This window comes from Anarrhichthys ocellatus, unplaced genomic scaffold (genome assembly GCF_004355925.1).
Source record: "Anarrhichthys ocellatus isolate YVR2014 unplaced genomic scaffold, GSC_Weel_1.0 scaffold25, whole genome shotgun sequence".
In the NCBI taxonomy this organism is placed as follows: Eukaryota; Metazoa; Chordata; class Actinopteri; order Perciformes; family Anarhichadidae; genus Anarrhichthys; species Anarrhichthys ocellatus.
The window spans coordinates 223,204-242,810 of record NW_022280055.1 but is presented as its reverse complement, the minus strand read 5'-3'; the positions used below and the strand labels follow the sequence as shown (position 1 = coordinate 242,810).

Genomic DNA, 19,607 nt, shown 5'->3' with positions numbered 1-19,607 from the left:
TTTAAGAAGTGTAATGAAAGTATAACATTGAATAAAACACTGAAACAACAATTTAAATGTGAGTTTTTTCCCTAAATAGGTTTTGTTTTTATGACAACAAAGGACAAGCTTGGCCTCATTGAGAATATATGATTTAACAGGATGAAGGCTGTTTAGCAGATATACACTTTATATACACTTTAATTAACAAAATCAGCACCATGGGACCTGATTAATATCTGAGACTCATTACTGAAACCAGTAGTTCAGGACCAGACCTTTGGTTGATGGCTGGATAAACACCCGTTGAAACAGTGAAACAGAGTTCATATAGAGACAGACAGGGAGCCTCTGGCAACTTTATTGTCCAAGATGGTGGGAGCTTTTTTTCGATGGGGATCCCCAGCAGGTGCACACCGGCCTGCCGGGGACAGGGTTGCCGCTGTTGTGCACTGCTTTGCCTTTGCTCTTGCTGAGCGTTGGGTCCCGAGACAAACCAAAGGGCCTGTTTTGGACGCAGGCTCTTTCCTGGAGCTGAATGTGGATGGGATGTTGGTGGCCCGTGGCGCTGTGAACGCTCACTTGATTACCTCCCAGCGTGGGCCATAAAGGGAGGAGTAGGCAGCGAAGCTCCCGCCGGAAAGTCTTGTTGAAGTAGAAGTAGATGAACGGGTTGTAGATGTGGGAGCTTTTGGCAAAGAGGGCGGGGAAAACAAAGCCCTCAGGAGCCATGTACTTGTTCTCCTTGTGGAAAATGAAGAGGAAGGACACCACAGCGTACGGTGCCCAGGCTATCACAAAACCCAGGCTGATACAGAAAAACATCTGGAAGAGGAAGTAACAGATTACAGAGGATTACTTCTCTGGAAATGCTTCAAACGTAATGAATTATTTTCTTTTCAAGAGCAAATGAGGAAACGTTGTGTTGTTTCATAGCTCTAAATAACATCTGAAGCAGAAGATTAGCATAGAAAGCTGTCTTTGCTCCTTCTAAGTGAGTACTAGATAACATTAACTAATATATCGGACAATAGATCGCTTTTAAACTTTTAAATATCGATATTGGTTTTAGAACCGACCTTAAGTCCCTCGTTTCTTCTTCATAAACTACAGCTTTTGGTTTGGTTAGCACAGGCAAGTCCTCAACGGTAAACTCACAAAGATTAAAAACGTTTGTTTTGAATCATCCCATATTGAAATCGTGCTGCTGAAAGAATGACACCACATATCTGATAACCAAAGTACTTGTGATCCATGTGAGTGTCAGTGTCCGGATTACTTGTATAGCTGAAGAAAATGTCTGAATATGATGAGTATGGGGCCAGATTTCAGGTTATAAAAAGTGTTTTTTCCTTAGGAATTCTTAGTTTAATGTACATCAGTGGTATCACTACCATTGGACATAGTATGTTGCTCTGATTACAGGAGTGTGTGTGTGTATGGTGTATGGTGTCTGTTTGTTCAGATTTGATCAAACTATGAGCCCAAGAGGAAAGTGAGCCACCACTGAGACCAGAATGCCTTCTATTCATCAAGACTTGACTTGTGACTTGATGGTTTTGACACCAGAGCGGATTTCAAGTATTTTAGGGAAAGTCCAGGTGAAGTCACAAGTCTTGTCAAAGTAAGTCACCAACCAGGTCTCAAGTCGTTAAGAGAAAGTCTCACACCACGTCGACTCACAAGTCTTCATTCTACCAAGTAACACCTGAGATTTTGTTTTTGCTTTGTCTTTAAGGAGTCAAATCTCAAGTACCTCAAGTTGTAGTCCAAGTCAAGTCTCACGTCTTGATTCAACATTTAGATTTAAGTTATTTTTCTTTTAGAAACATGTTGTTTACAATTACATAGAACATGTTTTACATGAATTTCTGTCTCAAGTGTGAGGACAACTAGTTAGATCTAAGGAAAGTAAGCTAAATATTCAAAATTTCAGGAAGTCGCTGCTCCCCACCAAGAAGTAGTCCACATAACCTCAAGAAGAAAAAAAAACCTTTGTTCGCTCACCACAGAGAGTTGTCTTTCAGTATGTTTCAGGTTGTTGTGGATGCCTCTTGCAGACAGCGACTTGGAGAAGCGGGACAGCTTGTAGAGGATCTGACACTGGGACACCACGATGAAGAGGACAGGAACCATCGTGAAGCAGGCGAAGGAGCAGATGACGTAGAAGGCGTCCTTGGCTGAGGTGTGATAACCCCTCCAGGCGACGGTGCACGACAGTCCGTAAGGCTCAGGGACGTACTCGCCCCAGCCGAACAGAGGGAAGCTGGACCACACAGTAGCCACGAGCCAGATGACACAGCACACGAGTTGAATGTTAGCTCCTTCCAGCCACACAGCTGTGAAGAAAGACTGTTTAGTTATCTATCAGGAAGTTACATATCGTATACAGTCCATGTCTCAAATGCGTTAGTGCTGAAAGTAGAAAACGGTTCAACATTTTTGGCAAGTTTGTGTCATCAATTTCTTGCCCTGAGTGAGATTAAAAGATTGACTTTCATGTCTGCACGGGAACGGCGACGCTAAACTACCAGCAATTCTAAAGCTCACTAATTAATATGGTAGGCAAAGCCAAAATAGCGGTTCCCCCTCCAGTTTCCAGTCTTTGTGCTAAACTAAGCTAAGCTGCCTGTAGCTTCATATTTACTGTACAGACATGAGAGTGGTGTCAAACTTCACATCTAATTCTCAGTAAAATAGAGAATATGCTTGTTTATTTGTCAAACTAATGTCAAATGTCAAACTATGTCTTTAAAAAAAAGCTTTCTTTGACCTCTCTCTGCTGTCAACTTTGTCTCTCCTTTGTGACTAAAGTAAGTGAAAGTAAAAAGGCTATGCGACGCTCTCTGCCTTACTTTGCTTCTTCTACACATGAAAGATCTTACAGTATATTGAGCATGATGGGCTTTCTTGTCCCCGAACCAATCAACAACAACTGCCCTCACCATAAACCAGGCTGTAGCAGGTCTTCAGGTAGCGGATGATGCTGATGGCGGCGACGGTGAACATGGCGCACAGGCCAAAGGTGTAGCAACCGTGGCCGTAGTAAACACATGTGATGTTTTCTCCCAGCCACATGTGGTGGAAGGAGGACATGATGGAGAGCGGGTAGAAGCAGATGCAGGAGAGGAAGTCGACCACGGCCAGGTTGACGCACAGCAGCTCCGAGCCCACCATCTTCCTCCTCCTGCGGTAACAAATCACCAGAACCAGCCCATTGCCCAGAACAGAGAGCACAACTAGACAGAAGACCGAGAAAAAAGTCTAAATAATCAAAATAAAAGCTGCAATAATGGACTTTTTTGGACAACAAGCAGAATTACTGCAACACTGGAAAATAAGCATGTTATCAGGTGTATCACAGATACAGTGATGTAAATATCATAACTACAGAACACACAAACACACATGCCTTAGAATTAATCACAAGTGTAATTAGTTTAGTGAATAACAACCTCAGTGGCTGGCAACCGTTATCAAGGAGTTTGGTTGCTATACTGAGTCAGATGTCACTGATTTTAATTACCCCACAATTCTTGACCCCAGCGTATGCTGCGAAATGAATGTTGTTGCTAATCATTAACATATCACAGACTATGAAAAAAGAAAAGAAAAAAGTCCAATAAAAATCGAATTAAGCGTACAGATAATAGTTACATTTTTGGTCATTTTTTTTCACATAAAAACAGTGGTGTTATGTAAACAAACATTTTGACAGACTTAAAATTCTGAAAATGTATGAATATTTGTTAGTTATGATCAGGACTGAATGTGGTTAAAATTCTAACTCAGTGAAAGTGGAAAACATTGTGAAAATATACTATTTTTTTACTGTAGTTTTAGGAAGGAGACATGTTGGTCCTCTAAGGTAACAAAAGTTGTTTTTTTTCATCTGACAAATGTAGATGTCGTTGCTAATCATTGATATAACGACTAAGAAATGACAATAACGTCCAAAACAAACAAGTGATGTTGTGGCATGTTTTCATTATGTTGTTTTCTTAGTTTACTTATTTTAAGCTCAACTATAATGTTGATGAATGTTTTTGCTTGAATTCACGTTAACCACACGTTTACTGCAACATGCACGCCTTAGGAAGTGCTGCCAGGGGTCTGACAAAACGCCAATGTGACATGTTCTGTATTAGAATAAGCAGCCTCAATTGAAGGGATGTGCTCATAGTTGAAAGTGTCTTTCTTTATTTTTGTGTAAATATTTATTCTAATGAAAGATGCTCAATTTACAGCTCAAGAACAATATCTAAGATACATAAATATTTCAATTTGTGGAGGAGAAAAAAGATTTCAAAGAAATGAAAAGGAAAAAATACAAATATATGTTATGTGCATTAATTGCACCAAGAGTGTAGAGATTAGAAAAAAAGCTTATAAACATGTTGATACAGCCACTTTAATATAAATAGTGATACATAACAGATTACTATGATAAACCTAGCCTATAATAAAATAAAATATTAATAAAATAAATTAATACACGCTTTTCTAAAAAGTGCTCTTTCCCATCAATTCCAAATAAAATCCGTGTTCTTCCTGTATTTCAGTAAACTAGTATAACTTCTATATTGTTTATTAAAAGAGTAATTGGGATTGTTTTGCTTTAAAAGTACATGTTATTATTATTATTATTATTATTGTTATTATTATAGTTATAGCAGGAAAAATAACATAACTAACATCTTTCTGTAAGGCTTTATTCGTCCACTAGCTCAATAAGGACACCATTTAATCTGCTTTCCAGTGAGACATAAATGAGAGCAAATGAATGCACGTACCGACGGAGAGGATGGTCAGCCCCACACATATGTCAGCAGCGGGGCTCAGTTTGGAGGTGAAGGCAGAGATGGTCCGGTTGTCAAAGGAGTTCAGAGTCATTGGATGAAGCAGCTCGCTATGTCGCTGTTTGCGGGTGAAATCCGGACACATAAAGCGAGAAGAGTGCACGGAGGACTGGCTTTTACGCAGGTGGATGTGTCACCATCACCATGCTAATTGACCTGCTCCATGAAAAGCATGGGGTCCTCCTAGCGCGTGTGATCTGATCCAGAATAACTCGACTGTCGTGGGGAAATTACAGCTCTTACAGGAACTCACACAAGTAAGTGACAGGATATCTGATGAGGGAGGACGCATCACTGATGAAGTAGAAAAGGTGCACTCAAAAGGGTGCAGATCTCCGCCAGGTGTGTGGTTCACTGAACACACCATTAGCTCTCCCCCTGCACGAATGGGCTATAAGTGTGTGAGCCTCAAACCCCGCGCACATTAAAAACAGGCGCGTGCACGTGAAAAACATCGTCGTGGGAGCATTTTAATCATGCAAATGAAATGTTTAAAATACATATTTTTTGAGGTGCCTGGTGTCCTAAGCATCGACAAACGTGTAGGCTTTGCAAGCCTATACGTCCACGATTGAGCTCTTTCAGAACAGCAAAAAATTCCCTATTCACAAAGCTATACATTTTAATAATAATAATAAAAAAAAGTCTCTCACAAAAGAAAAACATTTCATTTTCATGATGGAAAACTTTTGACAGACACATAGGTACACACTCACTCACAGTAGCACACACGTGACCAATGGCATGATCCTCCTAGCAGAGATAATAGTAATAACAAAAATGATGACAAATATAACTAGTTTGTCTTCAGATTAATTGTAGAACTAGTTCATTAATGTTGAATCTTTAACCTCCAATTAGTCAATTGATTTTTTCATTTAGCTTCTAGCTTTTTATTTTCAATATTTAATCTCTCTCTCCACACATATATACACATGCATATATACAGTTGTGTGAAAAAGTGTTTGCCCCCTTCCTGATTTCTTATTGTTTTGCATGTTTGTCACACTTAAATGTTTCAGATCATCAAACAAATTTAATTATTAGACAAAGATAACACAAGTAAACACAAAATGCAGTTTTTAAATGAAGGTTTTTATTATTAAGGGGAAACAAAAATCCAAACCTACATGGCCCTGTGTGAAAAAGTGATTGCCCCCCTGTTAAAACTTAAATTAACTGTGGTTTATCACATCTTTGGAAAGCTGAGTTCAATTTCTCTAGCCACACCCAGGCCTGATTACTGCCACACCTGTTCTCAATCAAGAAATCACTTAAATAGGACCTGCCTGACAAAGTGAGGTAGACCAAAAGATCCTCAAAAGCTAGACATCATGCTGCGATCCAAAGAAATTCAGGAACAAATGAGAAACAAAGTAATTGAGATCTATCAGTCTGGAAAAGGTTACAAAGCCTTTTCTAAAGCTTTGGGACTCCAACGAACCACAGTGAGAGCCATTATCCACAAATGGCGAAAACATGGAACAGTGGTGAACCTTCCCAGGAGTGGCCGGCCGACCAAAATTACCCCAAGAGCGCAGCGACGACTCATCCAAGAGGTCACAAAAGACCCCAGAACAACATACAAAGAACTGCAGGCCTCACTTGCCTCAATTAAGGTCAGTGTTCATGACTCCACCATAAGAAAGAGACTGGGCAAAAATGGCCTGCTGGCAGAGTTCCAAGACGAAAACCACTGCTGAGCAAAAAGAACATAAAGGCTCGTCTCAGTTTTGCCAGAAAACATCTTGATGATCCACAAGACTTTTGGGAAAATACTCTGTGGACTGACGAGACAAAAGTTGAACTTTTTGGAAGGTGTATGTCCCATTACATCTGGCGTAAAAGTAGCACGGCATTTCAGAAAAGGAACATCATACCAACAGTAAAATATGTTGGTGGTAGTGTGATGGTCTGGGGCTGTTTTGCTGCTTCAGCACCTGGAAGACTTGCTGTGGTAAATGGAACCATGAATTCTGCTGTCTACCAAAAAATCCTGAAGGAGAATGTCCGGCCATCTGTTCGTGACCTCAAGCTGAAGCGCACTTGGGTTCTGCAGCAGGACAATGATCCAAAACACACCAGCAAGTCCACCTCTGAATGGCTTAAGAAAAACAAAATGAAGACTTTGGAGTGGCCTAGTCAAAGTCCCGACCTGAATCCGATTGAGATGCTGTGGCATGACCTTGAAAAGGCGGTTCATGCTCGAAAACCCTCCAATGTGGCTGAATTACAACAATTCTGCAAAGATGAGTAGGCCAAAATTCCTCTACAGCGCTGTAAAAGACTCATTGCCAGTTATCGCAAACGCTTGATTGCAGTTGTTGCTGCTAAGGGTGGCCCAACCAGTTATTAGGTTTAGGGGGCAATCACTTTTTCACACAGGGCCATGTAGGTTTGGATTCTTTTTCCCCCTTAATAATAAAAACTTCATTTAAAAACTGCATTTTGTTTACTTGTGTTATCTTTGTCTAATATTTAAATTTGTTCGATGATCTGAAACATTTAAGTGTGACAAACATGCAAAAAATAAGAAATCAGGAAGGGGGCAAACACTTTTTCACAACTGTATGTAAGCTGCAACCTCATATTGATCATTTTAATGGCAAATCACTTACTTTGATAGCCCTTGAATGAGTCCCGGCACGGACAATGCATCATGAATCAAACATATACACTTGTCACGGATGAAAAGCACAGGTGGAACGAGTAGCATTAACGATTGCTCACGTCCAGCTATAAATGTAATGGACTGCAGAATGAGCTGTGGTGACAGTTTGTGATTAAATGAGCTGTGATGATTGCTACAGTATTTATCTTTCCATTAAGACTTTGACTGACGCGTCTAAAGAGCACCGATTACCATCACTGCTTGCTATCATGAGGATCCAAGTACTTCTTCCACCTCATAAATAGAAAGAATTTCAAAGGACATTAAAACGTGAAAATCTCATCCCATTGGATGATTTTAAACATATTTTGGAATTTTTTTAGAAAAGGTTGTGATTGTTTGTGTGCTCCTGTGACTGGCTGTTATTTTAAATTTCTCGTGCTGTACTCAAGTCTCTTACCGAATAGATCTCGTGCTCAATGGGAAAACTTGATTAAACAAAGGTTTTATATAAATTATAACTAGTCAAAGAAATGCATTTGTCATAATGAAACAATAATATTCTTGACTGTGGGGCCCCGGAGCTCAATGCTGATGACAAAACTGGCGCCATCTGTTGACCTCCACGCAGAACTACAATTCAACACACCAGTGAGAGAGAAAAGGGAAAAAAGACAGAGGTAGTAACGCTTTGAGTAGAAAGATAAAGTAGACTTTATTTTATGGTGAAACCTAAATAAGATCTGCGATTACAAAACAGGTTCCCCACACAGTTTTTTTTTTTTGTTTTTTTTCTTAAACGTCACAGAGGTTGGAATGCTGTACTGACAGAAAGGCATCAGAGACTGGACCTAAAAACATGGACTTAGAAGAAGTAAGAGAGCAGACACTGAGTTCAGAGGGAACACCGTTCAATTTAAAAAAATAAGTCACAAGTTGTTCCTATGATCTACGGCAGTCTGATTAAAGTTCATGAACAGATTTATCAACTCCCAACGGCAGAAACTAAAAAGCAAACGTGAGGTTACAGAGTCGGGAGATGCAGGGAGTGAACAGGCATCGATGCTAAAGATTACTTGGATTTTCCTGTGCTAAGCATTCATTTTCTTGACATCACTAGTTCATGACGAGCCTTTGTTCGGATATAAAAACTTACAATACACATCAGCTTGTGAATTGTAAAACGCCAAATAAGTGGTGAGACGAGTGTAAGTCTTTGCTATTCGACAGTGAACCATTTATGTTCCTAAGCACTTCCTCAGACCGAGGAAACGATACACTGTACAGAAAACCTTAAACTGAGTGGCATGTCCCTTTAAGTAGCCTCACAAACTAACATGTACGCACTCCTGCATCCCGTCATAATCCATCTGCAAAAAGGAAACATTGAAAAATATTTGCCTCGTCAACACTCAGGAAAAAAGTATAGTACTGTAGGTGTCATGTTTGTATGTCTTAATCTACTACTTTTAGGGGAATAGTTAGACATTTTGGGAAATACTTTTATTCTCTTTCTTGCTGAGAGTTAGAGGAGAATATCTAAACTGTGGTACGGATGCTCTCATCTAAACCCCATTGAAGCTTTCCTTCAATTCGAGTCAGGCTTGAACGACATACTTTAGTGTAATCTTACAAATGCAGGTGTGTTCTCATGTTTTTTTACCCAGATAAAAAAAAGAAATAGTTACCAACACCTGAAACACAAAAACAATCTCACAAATGTTCCATCTTACCAAACTGTGAACAAGTCTTAACTTCATAGTCCCAACGAGAGTCACTCTCGGAGATATCATATCTGGGACTATTACTCTTGAGGCTTTATCTTTTTTTTTTTTTTTTTTGGCCATGAACCTCCCATTCTCTATCTCTGACGTGAGACAACCGTGCTGTAGCGTCTTCTGCTCCTGATAACGGTCCTTTTCTGTACATCAACGGATCAATGTTTAAAGATGGATCTGGTCCCATCTGCCCCCCCCCCAAATACTCCCAAACACCGCAGTTCCCTTCGTCCTTGAGGTTTGCACCCAAGTGTTGGCAGCAACAAGGAAAAGCACATTAAAAAATAGACATCTTTAAATAGCTATTCAGCTTGTCTAAGCGCAGCACAATCGGAAACATTAAATTCAAGTCATCATTATTTTCTCCCCTCCCATGTATCATACAACGAATATAAACAAACAGAAATAATCATTTTCAGTTAAGAAACTAAATGTGAATGGATAAATCTTTGATCAGACAGATAAACAATATACTGCAGCCACACTGTAACATCCAAAAATAGTCTTAAGTTGAAATATATATATTTTCTGCCAAAGAAATGCTGGCGTCCTAAGTCACTCTAGTAGATTTAATATACTGTTGAGGTGTAATTTGTGTTCTTTCTGTCTACGTCAATCCTCTCCTGACAGTCCTGAACACGATGGTCAAACCGTTACGGAATAAAAAACGGACGTCCGGTGTCATTTGGCACATGGGGTGCTCTCGCTGGCCGCCACACTGACGTCGGGATCTTTGTCGTCTGTGGTGACGGCTGCAGCCTCGGCGCTCTTGTCCTGGTTGTCATTATTACTACTATCACTGTTGTTGTTGTTGTTGTTGTTGTTGTTGTTGTGGACACTCGGGAGCCCGTGGCTGTTGTTCTGGACCAGAGCACCGCTGCTGAGCCTCAACTCATCCAGCTTCTTCCACAGCTCGTCCCTCTCCTGCTCTTTCTTCTTCTCCCTGAGACGACAACATGCAACAAAAACACAAAGACAGAAAAGGAACAAATAAAACACAGACGGCTTATATTCATGAGAGACAGTTGATTTAATAAAATACTAACTCGACGAATCACTTTATTCGTTGTAAAATGTGACGGCATACATCCAAAAACCTCAATAGAAGCTTTGAATTTCATACAGCCCTGCTATCCAGAGACTTTGATCTGGTGCTCAAATATGAGCTCAGGTGCATTCTGTTTGCCGATTATCCTTGAGATATATCTAGAGTCCACTTATGGCGAATTCAATCTATTGGACATGATTTAGAAAGGTCCCTCCATTCACAGTGCTCGTCAGATTAAGTTAACATCTGGTTTTTAGCTGACAGAGACGCTGCACTTATTCATTCTCTCAGAGGGAAGTTCATATTTTCTGATGTGCACGTGTGGCGCCGGGGACAGTTTACTGAGAGTGGCCCAGTAGTTGTCAAACAATGTTTATGTAAATCTGTGACTCACCGTTGCCGCTCTGCTTTGTAGGAGGAAGTCAACTCGTCAAACAGCGTGCAGTTCATCTCCATCAGCGTCTTCAGCACGTTGTAGACCAGAGCTACGATTGTCCTGCAACACCGCACGCACACACACACACACACATCAACAATTTGGGAATTGGATGAACTTATTGGGAGTTATTATTGTTTGTATTAAGGTTTTCACTCTCTTTGTTCATCTCATGGAGTAACTGTAACTTTATATCTGTTATTGCGGCGTCTTTATGTCAATAAGCAGCACATATCTTTCATTGATATGAACTCTACATATACAATGATTAACATACTGGTTCAAAGAAAGTTATTCGTGAGTAATACAGAAAATGTGTGCAGAGGTTTTATTGCTTTTAGGAAACGACACGCGTCATCATGGTGGCGTCTACATGTCTGTCTGTAAAGTGTGAACATAATCTGAAGAACAGCACATGACGGCAACATCACGGCAGGTTTGTGAGCATCGATGTTCCTTCTTGATTCAGTGTTACGATGTGTTAATGATCCGTTAGTCAGACTGCAGCACTTACGGGTTCCAGTGCTCTTTGGAGATTCTGTAGAGGCTACCGAACATGATGGGGAGGACCTTGTCGATGTTTTCCTCGATGAGGCTCAGAATGTACTCGTTATTCCAGAAGTACAGCGCCCGCTCCGCGACCTGCCAAGACAGGAAACAAATTGAAGAAAGGCTTCAGTCGGATTGCGTTTGTGCCGCTTGATGACCCCTTTTCTTTTCAATCATTGAAGTTAACTCAGTAGAAAACGAAAGTTCAGATGAAGGAGCAAACAAACGCCCGTCAGACATAAACATGACGGCAACTTCACACGTCGGGTCTGAAGAAGTGCCCGAGTCTCTTTAAAGTCACAGCAGCCATCTTTAACTTCCTCACTGCAGGAGGAGTGGACTAAATAACACAAACACCTGTCAGCATCTAAGACAAAGGTGGTAGATTGATTGAACGTGTCTGTGTGCTTCCGTGTGTCATGAGCGTACCTGGAAGTGTGGATTGGCCACGCATTTAGAGATCTGTTTGAACAGCGGCTCCTGGATCTTCTTGAATTGTGTCGGCTCAATGACGTCCAGAATCTCCTCGATTTCACCCAGAAACATCACCTAAATCGGACACAAGGTGCAGACCGTGAAGCAACACGAAGATCTGGTTGACGTATGTTTGAAGTGCATTTCTAGACGTGCTCGTTACCTCTTTCTGGCTGCAGGTTTTTGGCCAAAACTTCAGCAGCCCGCGGATCACCTGCACAGGAAAGATAGCAGAGAATTGTGTGAAAAATTGCTGAGAAAACAACAACCCCAGTCTGCTCGAGTGGGTGGCTGCTGGCACATTTCTCTGCAGTGTAGACTCATTTAGTGCTCCAGGCGTTGTGCTTTGAGTGGGAGGAATGATAAAAATAAGTACCGGTTCAGTAAGTGTAGGATCTTTCTCCAGGAACTGGACCACACAGTAGGCCAGCTGAGAGACACAAAAGAAAGAAGTAAAAGTACACACTGTTCCCAAAAACAGCATCAGACGAATACCGACATCATCTGAAACGATTATCTCTCTTTTTAAATATGTATTTAGAATGAAAACCTCTGACAAATGTTATTATTCTTATAAACTCCCACTATGGTCGTGTTGATGAATTTAAGATGCACTGTAATGCAGTAATAATCAGTGAAACAGTGCAGTTTCACTGCCGAGCCACCAGGAGGTGCTGCGGAACAGAAATGGCATCATGACTGTGCTTAATCCTGCAGAAACAATCCTTAACAAACCGCACATTTTAGTTATACACCAACAACCTACAGGGTATGCAGCCAAAATGAATGTGATTTATAAAAACAACAAACGTGATTAAATATTAAAGACAGATTCTCCTACCTGTGCATGGAAAAGGGCCAGTCCTTTAGCTGTGTGCAACGGGATGAGCACCTTCATCAGGAACTGCTTGTGCTCGGCCTTCAGAGGCAACGCAAACCCATTGATGATACTACAAACAGAGAAACGGTGTTAGACGGATAACGGCGCAGAAAGACACACACACAACACGGACTGTTTGCAGTAAAGCTGTGACACAATAAAGACCAACGTTTCTTTGATACCGACTCAGTGAGGACGTAAAGTACAAAGCCAGAGGCTGAAAGTTCTACTTTTCTTAAATGCATCCAGTATTTTACAACCGTAACAATATAACCTTGACGTTTTGTTTACGCACTTAACAGTCAAAGCTGAAGGATATTAATAGTTACAGATTACTTTTTTCATTCTTGTGCAGCATAAACAGACTATAACTTAATTTTCGTTGTGCAACTCTGTCTCGTAGAATGACAATAAATGAACCTCGGTATTAGAGGATAGTAACATTATTACTCACCTTCCCAGGATTTCTAAAAGCTCAGCAACACCGTTGAAGTGCTCAGTTTCATAGATGAACCTGCAACAAAAACAATCACACACACACACACACACACACACACACACACACACACACACACGAGAACAATTGAGTCAGACTGCTCCCAATACCGTGTTCCTTTCAGATATTGTCTCTCTGAAGTGTTATTTAAACATCCAGCGAAGAACGACTTGGAAAAGAAACCAGCATATTGAGCTGCTCTTATGCAACGCAATGATCCAAACATCACTGCTTGGTAACCCATCGTCGTCTCGCGGTGCAGCCGCGGTATGTACAGACAGAGCCCGACAACTGGGGCACTATTTTTATTCTCAGTGGCAGATGGTCAAAGTGGGTGCACGCGTTCTGCCACCTCGCCTGTTGGAGACGACATCAAGTGCCGCTGTTTCAATCATCTACAGCTTATTGTCACGCAGCAACAGGAGCCGTACAGAATCAACACACTGCTGTTGGGAATATACGATGCCGCCCATCTGAACATTTGTCTTCCTTCTCTGAGGTTAATCCGTTTGTATTGTACGGCCAATAAGAGGAAAATTAAATAAAAAAGGAAGACTTTGTCTGCGGGAAAGGACATGAAACATGTTTCGCTTTTTAACATTTCACTCACCGCAAGAAAATGTTGTTGATCTGCTTCCTGATGAAGGCACGCAACCCCAGGAACTTTCCATAGATCCGATGCAGGATGGTCTTCAGGAAGTCCCTCTCCCTCGGGTCCTCGCTGTCGAACAGCTCCAGGAGCTGAGAGGACAAACGCAGCACCTCAGTCTTCAGTCCGGATTCATGCCAAAGCTTTTATTTCATCTCGTATCGTGTCGTCTCACTGCTGTGTTGTCACGATGCACTCGCACTGTGATTCATTTGTTACCACTGAAGTGTTTGACTGAATAGGATGAACATGAATACATTCGTACCATTTTAAAACACTTTCAATACAAATGCAGGGTTTTGGTGGTAAATGGTGGTTGAAAATACGTCGTTTTTTTTTCTTTTTCGGTTGTGCTTCTGATTAATTAGTGTTAAGTGAATGTAATGTTGGTTTTGACATGTGACCATTTCCCATGAAGCATGATAAGCCTCCACTATAAATCGCAAATAAGTGTAAATAAATAAGTCATATCACACCAGCAACGTATGAGACAAATATACGGTATGCGTGTCCGAATGCTCGGCATTGTAATTACATGTGAAACAGCTGGTGTTTAACAGCTATTTACAGCAACATGTGATGAGTCATTATTACAGTACTGTGGGGTTCAAAAGGAATGTTTAGAGGCTCACATCAGCTCCAGAGCGAGGTACTTAACGTTAGCCTGCGTGCCATCAGCACCTCGGTGACGGACCTGACCGTCTATTTTTACTTCTGCGTAAATCCAGGGAAGGTTTTCATCATCGCGCTCAATTAAATGGTGCAACACAGAAATACTGCGTTGACCCTCAAGTGGTGAGCCTTCTCCTAACCATCAGCTTCCAGCCCGGGCAGCTCACTCCATGAGAGCCCAACCGCTCGCTCGCTGAAGAAATTAAAGTACAGCTATGCCACCATCACCGACAGCAGTGGTGTTTATTTTTCCAGCTTCAAGGGAACTTTATCGACCGATTTAAACGGTTTGTTTATGTTATGGGTTGTGTAAAGGTCGGGCCATTGTTGTATCTTTGTCCCTTCCCCTTTATTTTACCTGCCATCACAATGGCAGTACTAGTCAAGTCACGTTACGTCAGGTTAATTTACATGGGCACACAGTTCCCTCCATCCACACGCTGACACACAGAGGTGGCTGTTCCTAATCTCTCTGGAGGAATGTGGCCACTGCATGCGATGCTGTGAACCAATGTGCAGCGATGCTTTGTGGCAAGTATTTGGTTTACAGTACTTTCACCAATGCGAGATGAAGTACCTTCATTTGTATTTATTATTTGATTCTGCCCAACACAGACGTTTCCATCTGGTATTGTATCTATCAACACTTTTATCAAGCGTACTATATCATCAGATATACGTATATTAATATGATGAAAATGTATGTAACAGTGATACAAGATTTTATCCCCGATCAAAACTATTTCTCTTCAAGTACAAAACATGTTCTGGCTACAGCCTCTCAAATGTGAGGACCAGCTGTCTGTCTGTTTCACATCATTGTAAATTAAATATCTGTGAAGACATGTTGCAATGGACTCTGGGAACTTGTGATGGATACATTTTTTGAATCTTATAGTCTAGCCCTAAAAGGCACGACACCTACTGCCTCATGCACATAACGTGTACGCAGAGGAGGAAGACTGAAAATACTGCAGAGAAGAATAAGAAATGATTTTCTACAAAATACACTTCATGTTTTGGTCAAACTTGAATCCTTTCTGACGAGACTGAGGAGATGACGTTGAACTAAAGTTGATAAAGGACAACTTGGGATACAGACATTGGACCCGACTTCATGATGAATATAATTCAGACTATAATTCAGGTAAGTTCAATAATCACTAAAGGTCAAACTCCTATCAGAGTCTTCTGAGCAGTACATGTCCCAGAGTAAACAAATCATTACTCTGCGACATGTTGTGTCCATCTGTAGTTGCACACAATCATAGAGGCAATTTCCCATCAGTATTCAGGGAAACAAATTCAGATCTCAAGAAGAGCACAATTCTCCTTCATGGTCAAAACGGAACTCTTGGTAATCAAATACAAACAGCACGTCTCTGTTCATCTCATCGTTATGAAGTTATGAGAGGAAGATTATCCACTGTGAGATAAGCAGGCCATTACTGGAATTAAATGAGACATTCCCAGACTAAACGCCCGTCTGTCCACCAAATATGATCGAGATTAAGACTTCACAAACAGACCAGAGCAACAAAGAAGGGATACGTATAAGTAATACAAATAATAATAACATCCAGATTAGCAAACCAACCGACGTTTGTTTATTTCCGTAAAAAACCTCAGGCTCCACTTGCTGGACGATGTCACATGTTTCAGCCTAAGGTTCGTCTGTACTGCATGAAGCTCAATTCTGAATTAACTTCAATCTGCAACTAATAATAGCAGAATAAAATCAAAAAGAAATGAGTGAGAAATTGAGCTTAATACGATTTTACTTTGTTTTGTGATTAAATGTCTCTGCTTCATGTGTGTGTTTGTCGCCTGTTCTCTTTCTAGGTTACAAAGAGGAGAGGAGGCCGCCTGGTTCAGGCTGCATCCGTTTGACGACACCTAGAAGCTGCTTGACATCGTCTTGGATGCTGCTTTTTAATATAAGGTCACATTATAAGTATCATTTCTGTCATATGGACCGTCTGTTGTAATTTAATTGTGTTACTTATTCTGTACACACAAAAATCTATCAGTGCGTCCTGGAAGAGGGATCCCTCCTCAGTTGCTCTTCCTGAGGTTTCTTCCATTTGTTCTTGACTGGACGTCCGGGCTGCTCTTGTGCTTTGATTTCTTTGGTGAATATGTTTGTGAACATCTTGAAGACCTATTCCTGTGCTGTGTGTATTATGATAACTTAAGTTAACCGAACCACGGGCCATCTCTCCACCCAAATCTATACCTCCTCACTCCCACCGCTCCAACCACAGTCCCCCCTTTCTCAACCTGAAGAGTAAACAACCGGCAGCTATTTAAAGCCGCCCCGCGACAGTCGCATCATGGAAAGTCTGTCCAGGCACCTTGGATGTGGCCCGGCTAACATTCCTGGCCCTGTGGTCCCCCGTTAGCTGCTGCTTCACATAAGAAGTGAGGCATTCCTGCAGAAGGTGGGTACTGAGCGAGGGCAGAGGGAGCCCAGCTGCAGCTCATTCATGGTTTCACTCATCCGACTGATAAAACTGCACCGTCCCAAAACGCATCACATTGTGCTGCTAATGACAGCTGTTCGCCACATGAGAAATAAGGTTTTCTTAAAATGTGACCTGAGGTGTCTCTGACTACTAACAAACCTAACTGCCCTGATGATTTTTCAAGTACACAAACTATTTGTAAATATTGTAATCCTAATGCTTCTTCTATTAAGAAATGTAGATTAATGTCTGTAACTGAAAACATTCTGATACATTCACACAAGCATTGTCATAAGTCGTGCTAAATGTCTTTTAGAAATGTTGTAAAAAAAGACTCCTACCTGCAGAACAAATTTCTGATCGATGTGTCGCTTTGCAATGCTGGGCTGGAAGTCTGGATTCTCTAGAAAGCGCAGCAGAAACTCATAGACCAGCTGGAAGACAAAAGACAAAAACAACCAGAATCACTGACGAGCAGTCAGGTTGCAGTTTACATCCATGCCTGTTCAAAATGTAATTGTCTACAACTACACAAACACACAATGATGTAATCAAAAGGGTGAAGAGGACTTGTACCTGAATGTGAGGCCAGGAAGCCTCCAGAGTGGGTTCATCCTCCTCTGGGTCAAAATCAGGGTTGTCACTTGGTGGAAGAGTCCGGAAGATATTGGTGCAGATCTGGAGGGGAGGAGAAGTATAATAATGAATAAAGGCTTATTAATAATAAATAAAAAACATTGTTTAACATGCCAGGAGAGTATGAGAGGAGGAACATCAGAGTTACCTTTACTTTAAACATGATGGGTAGAATAGTGACATTTGATGAAATTAAATATATATCTGCTAAATGCCTATAAAGCATACAAGTGAAAGATTAATTATGTTTCCAGTGCTCTACACCCACTATAATTAAACAAGCTGGTTGTAGCATTATTTAAATACTGCTTCTGTAATTGGTGGGCAACATTGCTCGCCACACTCCCCTCCTCCTAAAACCACATACGCCATGTTGTGTAGCGTGAAAGAGTAAGACAGCGTTCCAATAGCGTGACAAACCTTGCAGTAACTTTGGTTGCAGGGAATTTGCCCGGAGGCCAAATAACTCAAGACAAGACGAGACACTGGCATCAGCTTTTTGAGCCGTACGGCTGTTTTTGTGATCAGTAGCTTGAAAAATAGAAATCTGTACCAAAAAACGATCACTGTCGACAAAGCACCGCCACCTCCATCCCACCGTGTTATTTTTAGCAAGGAGTACATTTGAGAGTGGCGCACACAGCATTAGGGAGCTGGAAAATTTTTTCTCGACAGTGAGAATACCGTCATCATAACTTCCGCCCGTCAGTGTCTGAACACCATATGACGTTTGTTGTAGAGGTCTGCTTATTTGGGATCAAAGAAGATCTCAGCTTGGGCCAGAAAACCTGACGCAGCCCCTTCATACCTTGGAGATGATGGCCTTGCTCTCAATATGCCAAACTGTAACAAGTTTTACCTCGGTCACTGTTTTTCTTCCCAAGTATTGAGGATTGTTCAAAAAAGTGATTTTACATTGCTGGATATGATCTTTATATTTTGATTAATGCTGACTTGATAACTCGATGCTGAAGGGAATGGTACCCAGCCTGGTCTTGTGCTGCTGTAGCCCATCAGTGCATTCAGAGATGCCCTTCAGCTCGCCACTGTCGTACCGAGCTGTTATTTGCCTGCTTGTGCCCTTCCTGTTATTTCAGAGAGGTCTGACAGTGTAAGTGCAGTCGTTTCTGGGCTGATGAAAACACCATCTGGACACAACAATTGTACAAACATCCAGCATCTCGTCCCGTCTTTAGCCAAACAGCGAGAGATCCTGTTGACTGCGAGCGTGCTTTAAACACTGTGCGTGACTGAACCACCTTTCTGACCACAGTCATGGTACATCGTTACTTTATATAATGATCTGTATGCAGATGCTGATAAGGGGGCAGATAAATAAGTCAGTGGGCCAGCTCTCTCTGTGGCATATCACTTAGCTGTCCCTGGTGTGAGGCCTGTCATTGGCTGAGCTCGAAGCAGATGACTCACAGAGCGGGTTGCCAGGCGGGACATTGTGCCTCGGCGTGATGACCATTTTACCAGGAGGAGAGCTCTGAGGCCAACAACACAGAACTGCTCTGGCAGCCGATCTCCATTGAGGGTATTAATCTGTGGATTTATTGGCCTTCAGCAGGAGGTGCACAGAGAGAGACATGAGTCCAACGCACTGCATGAGATGACAGGGACAAGTGAATGCTGTTGTTCTTAAAGCGATGGAAACGTAGGTATCCTAGTGACTCGCTGATCGAGCAGCCGCAGTGGCTGTGGCACACAACCCATGAAGACAATTAAGGTACTTTAAAACCCTGAGCCTCTTATTGCTTTGCGTCAAACATCTTACTCCTCTCAAAACTCAGTCAAATCTGAACACACAAGATATGCATTTTTAGATTTAGAGTTGCATTTACGAAGATATCATCATCTAGAATGTCCATCGCAATAAAACATCAATAAATCTGCATAATAAAGGCCCTCCTTATTACTCCAGAACTCGCCTGAAAACCTGTTCTGACAAGTGAAGGCAATGCTGCAGTGTCTTAAACTTGCATTCTCTCTACTGGCCAGCAGGAGGCGACTCCTCTGGTTGCAAAAAGAAGTCAGATTGTATGAAAGTCTATGAGAAAGTGACCCTACTT

The 19,607-nt window shown here is 41.5% G+C and overlaps 2 protein-coding genes across 3 annotated transcripts in view; both read right to left on the bottom strand.

Annotated features, from left to right (window-relative positions):
* Nucleotides 1-305: 305 nt before the first annotated feature.
* On the bottom strand, nucleotides 306-4,872 carry LOC116391180 (opsin-5). Its single transcript, XM_075447383.1, is given in 5 exon segments — nucleotides 306-350; nucleotides 352-804; nucleotides 1,987-2,318; nucleotides 2,925-3,218; nucleotides 4,773-4,872. Coding segments are annotated over 5 exon segments (1,224 nt in total).
* Nucleotides 4,873-8,143: 3,271 nt separating this feature from the next.
* Nucleotides 8,144-19,607, bottom strand: part of ppp2r5a (protein phosphatase 2, regulatory subunit B', alpha isoform) — a 28,544-nt gene continuing 17,080 nt past the window's right edge. Inside the window, exons 3-13 of one of the 2 annotated variants that reach the window (XM_031861524.1) lie at nucleotides 17,473-17,574; nucleotides 17,238-17,330; nucleotides 13,721-13,851; nucleotides 13,069-13,128; nucleotides 12,576-12,684; nucleotides 12,111-12,164; nucleotides 11,898-11,948; nucleotides 11,690-11,809; nucleotides 11,226-11,353; nucleotides 10,670-10,771; nucleotides 8,144-10,170 (exon numbers count right to left, since the gene is read on the bottom strand). In XM_031861524.1, coding sequence (XP_031717384.1) covers nucleotides 9,909-10,170; nucleotides 10,670-10,771; nucleotides 11,226-11,353; nucleotides 11,690-11,809; nucleotides 11,898-11,948; nucleotides 12,111-12,164; nucleotides 12,576-12,684; nucleotides 13,069-13,128; nucleotides 13,721-13,851; nucleotides 17,238-17,330; nucleotides 17,473-17,574 — 1,212 coding nt within the window. In that variant the 3' untranslated portion in view covers nucleotides 8,144-9,908. The remainder of the gene's footprint in view (nucleotides 10,171-10,669; nucleotides 10,772-11,225; nucleotides 11,354-11,689; nucleotides 11,810-11,897; nucleotides 11,949-12,110; nucleotides 12,165-12,575; nucleotides 12,685-13,068; nucleotides 13,129-13,720; nucleotides 13,852-17,237; nucleotides 17,331-17,472; nucleotides 17,575-19,607) is intronic. The other variant, XM_031861526.1, reaches the window with a different exon arrangement.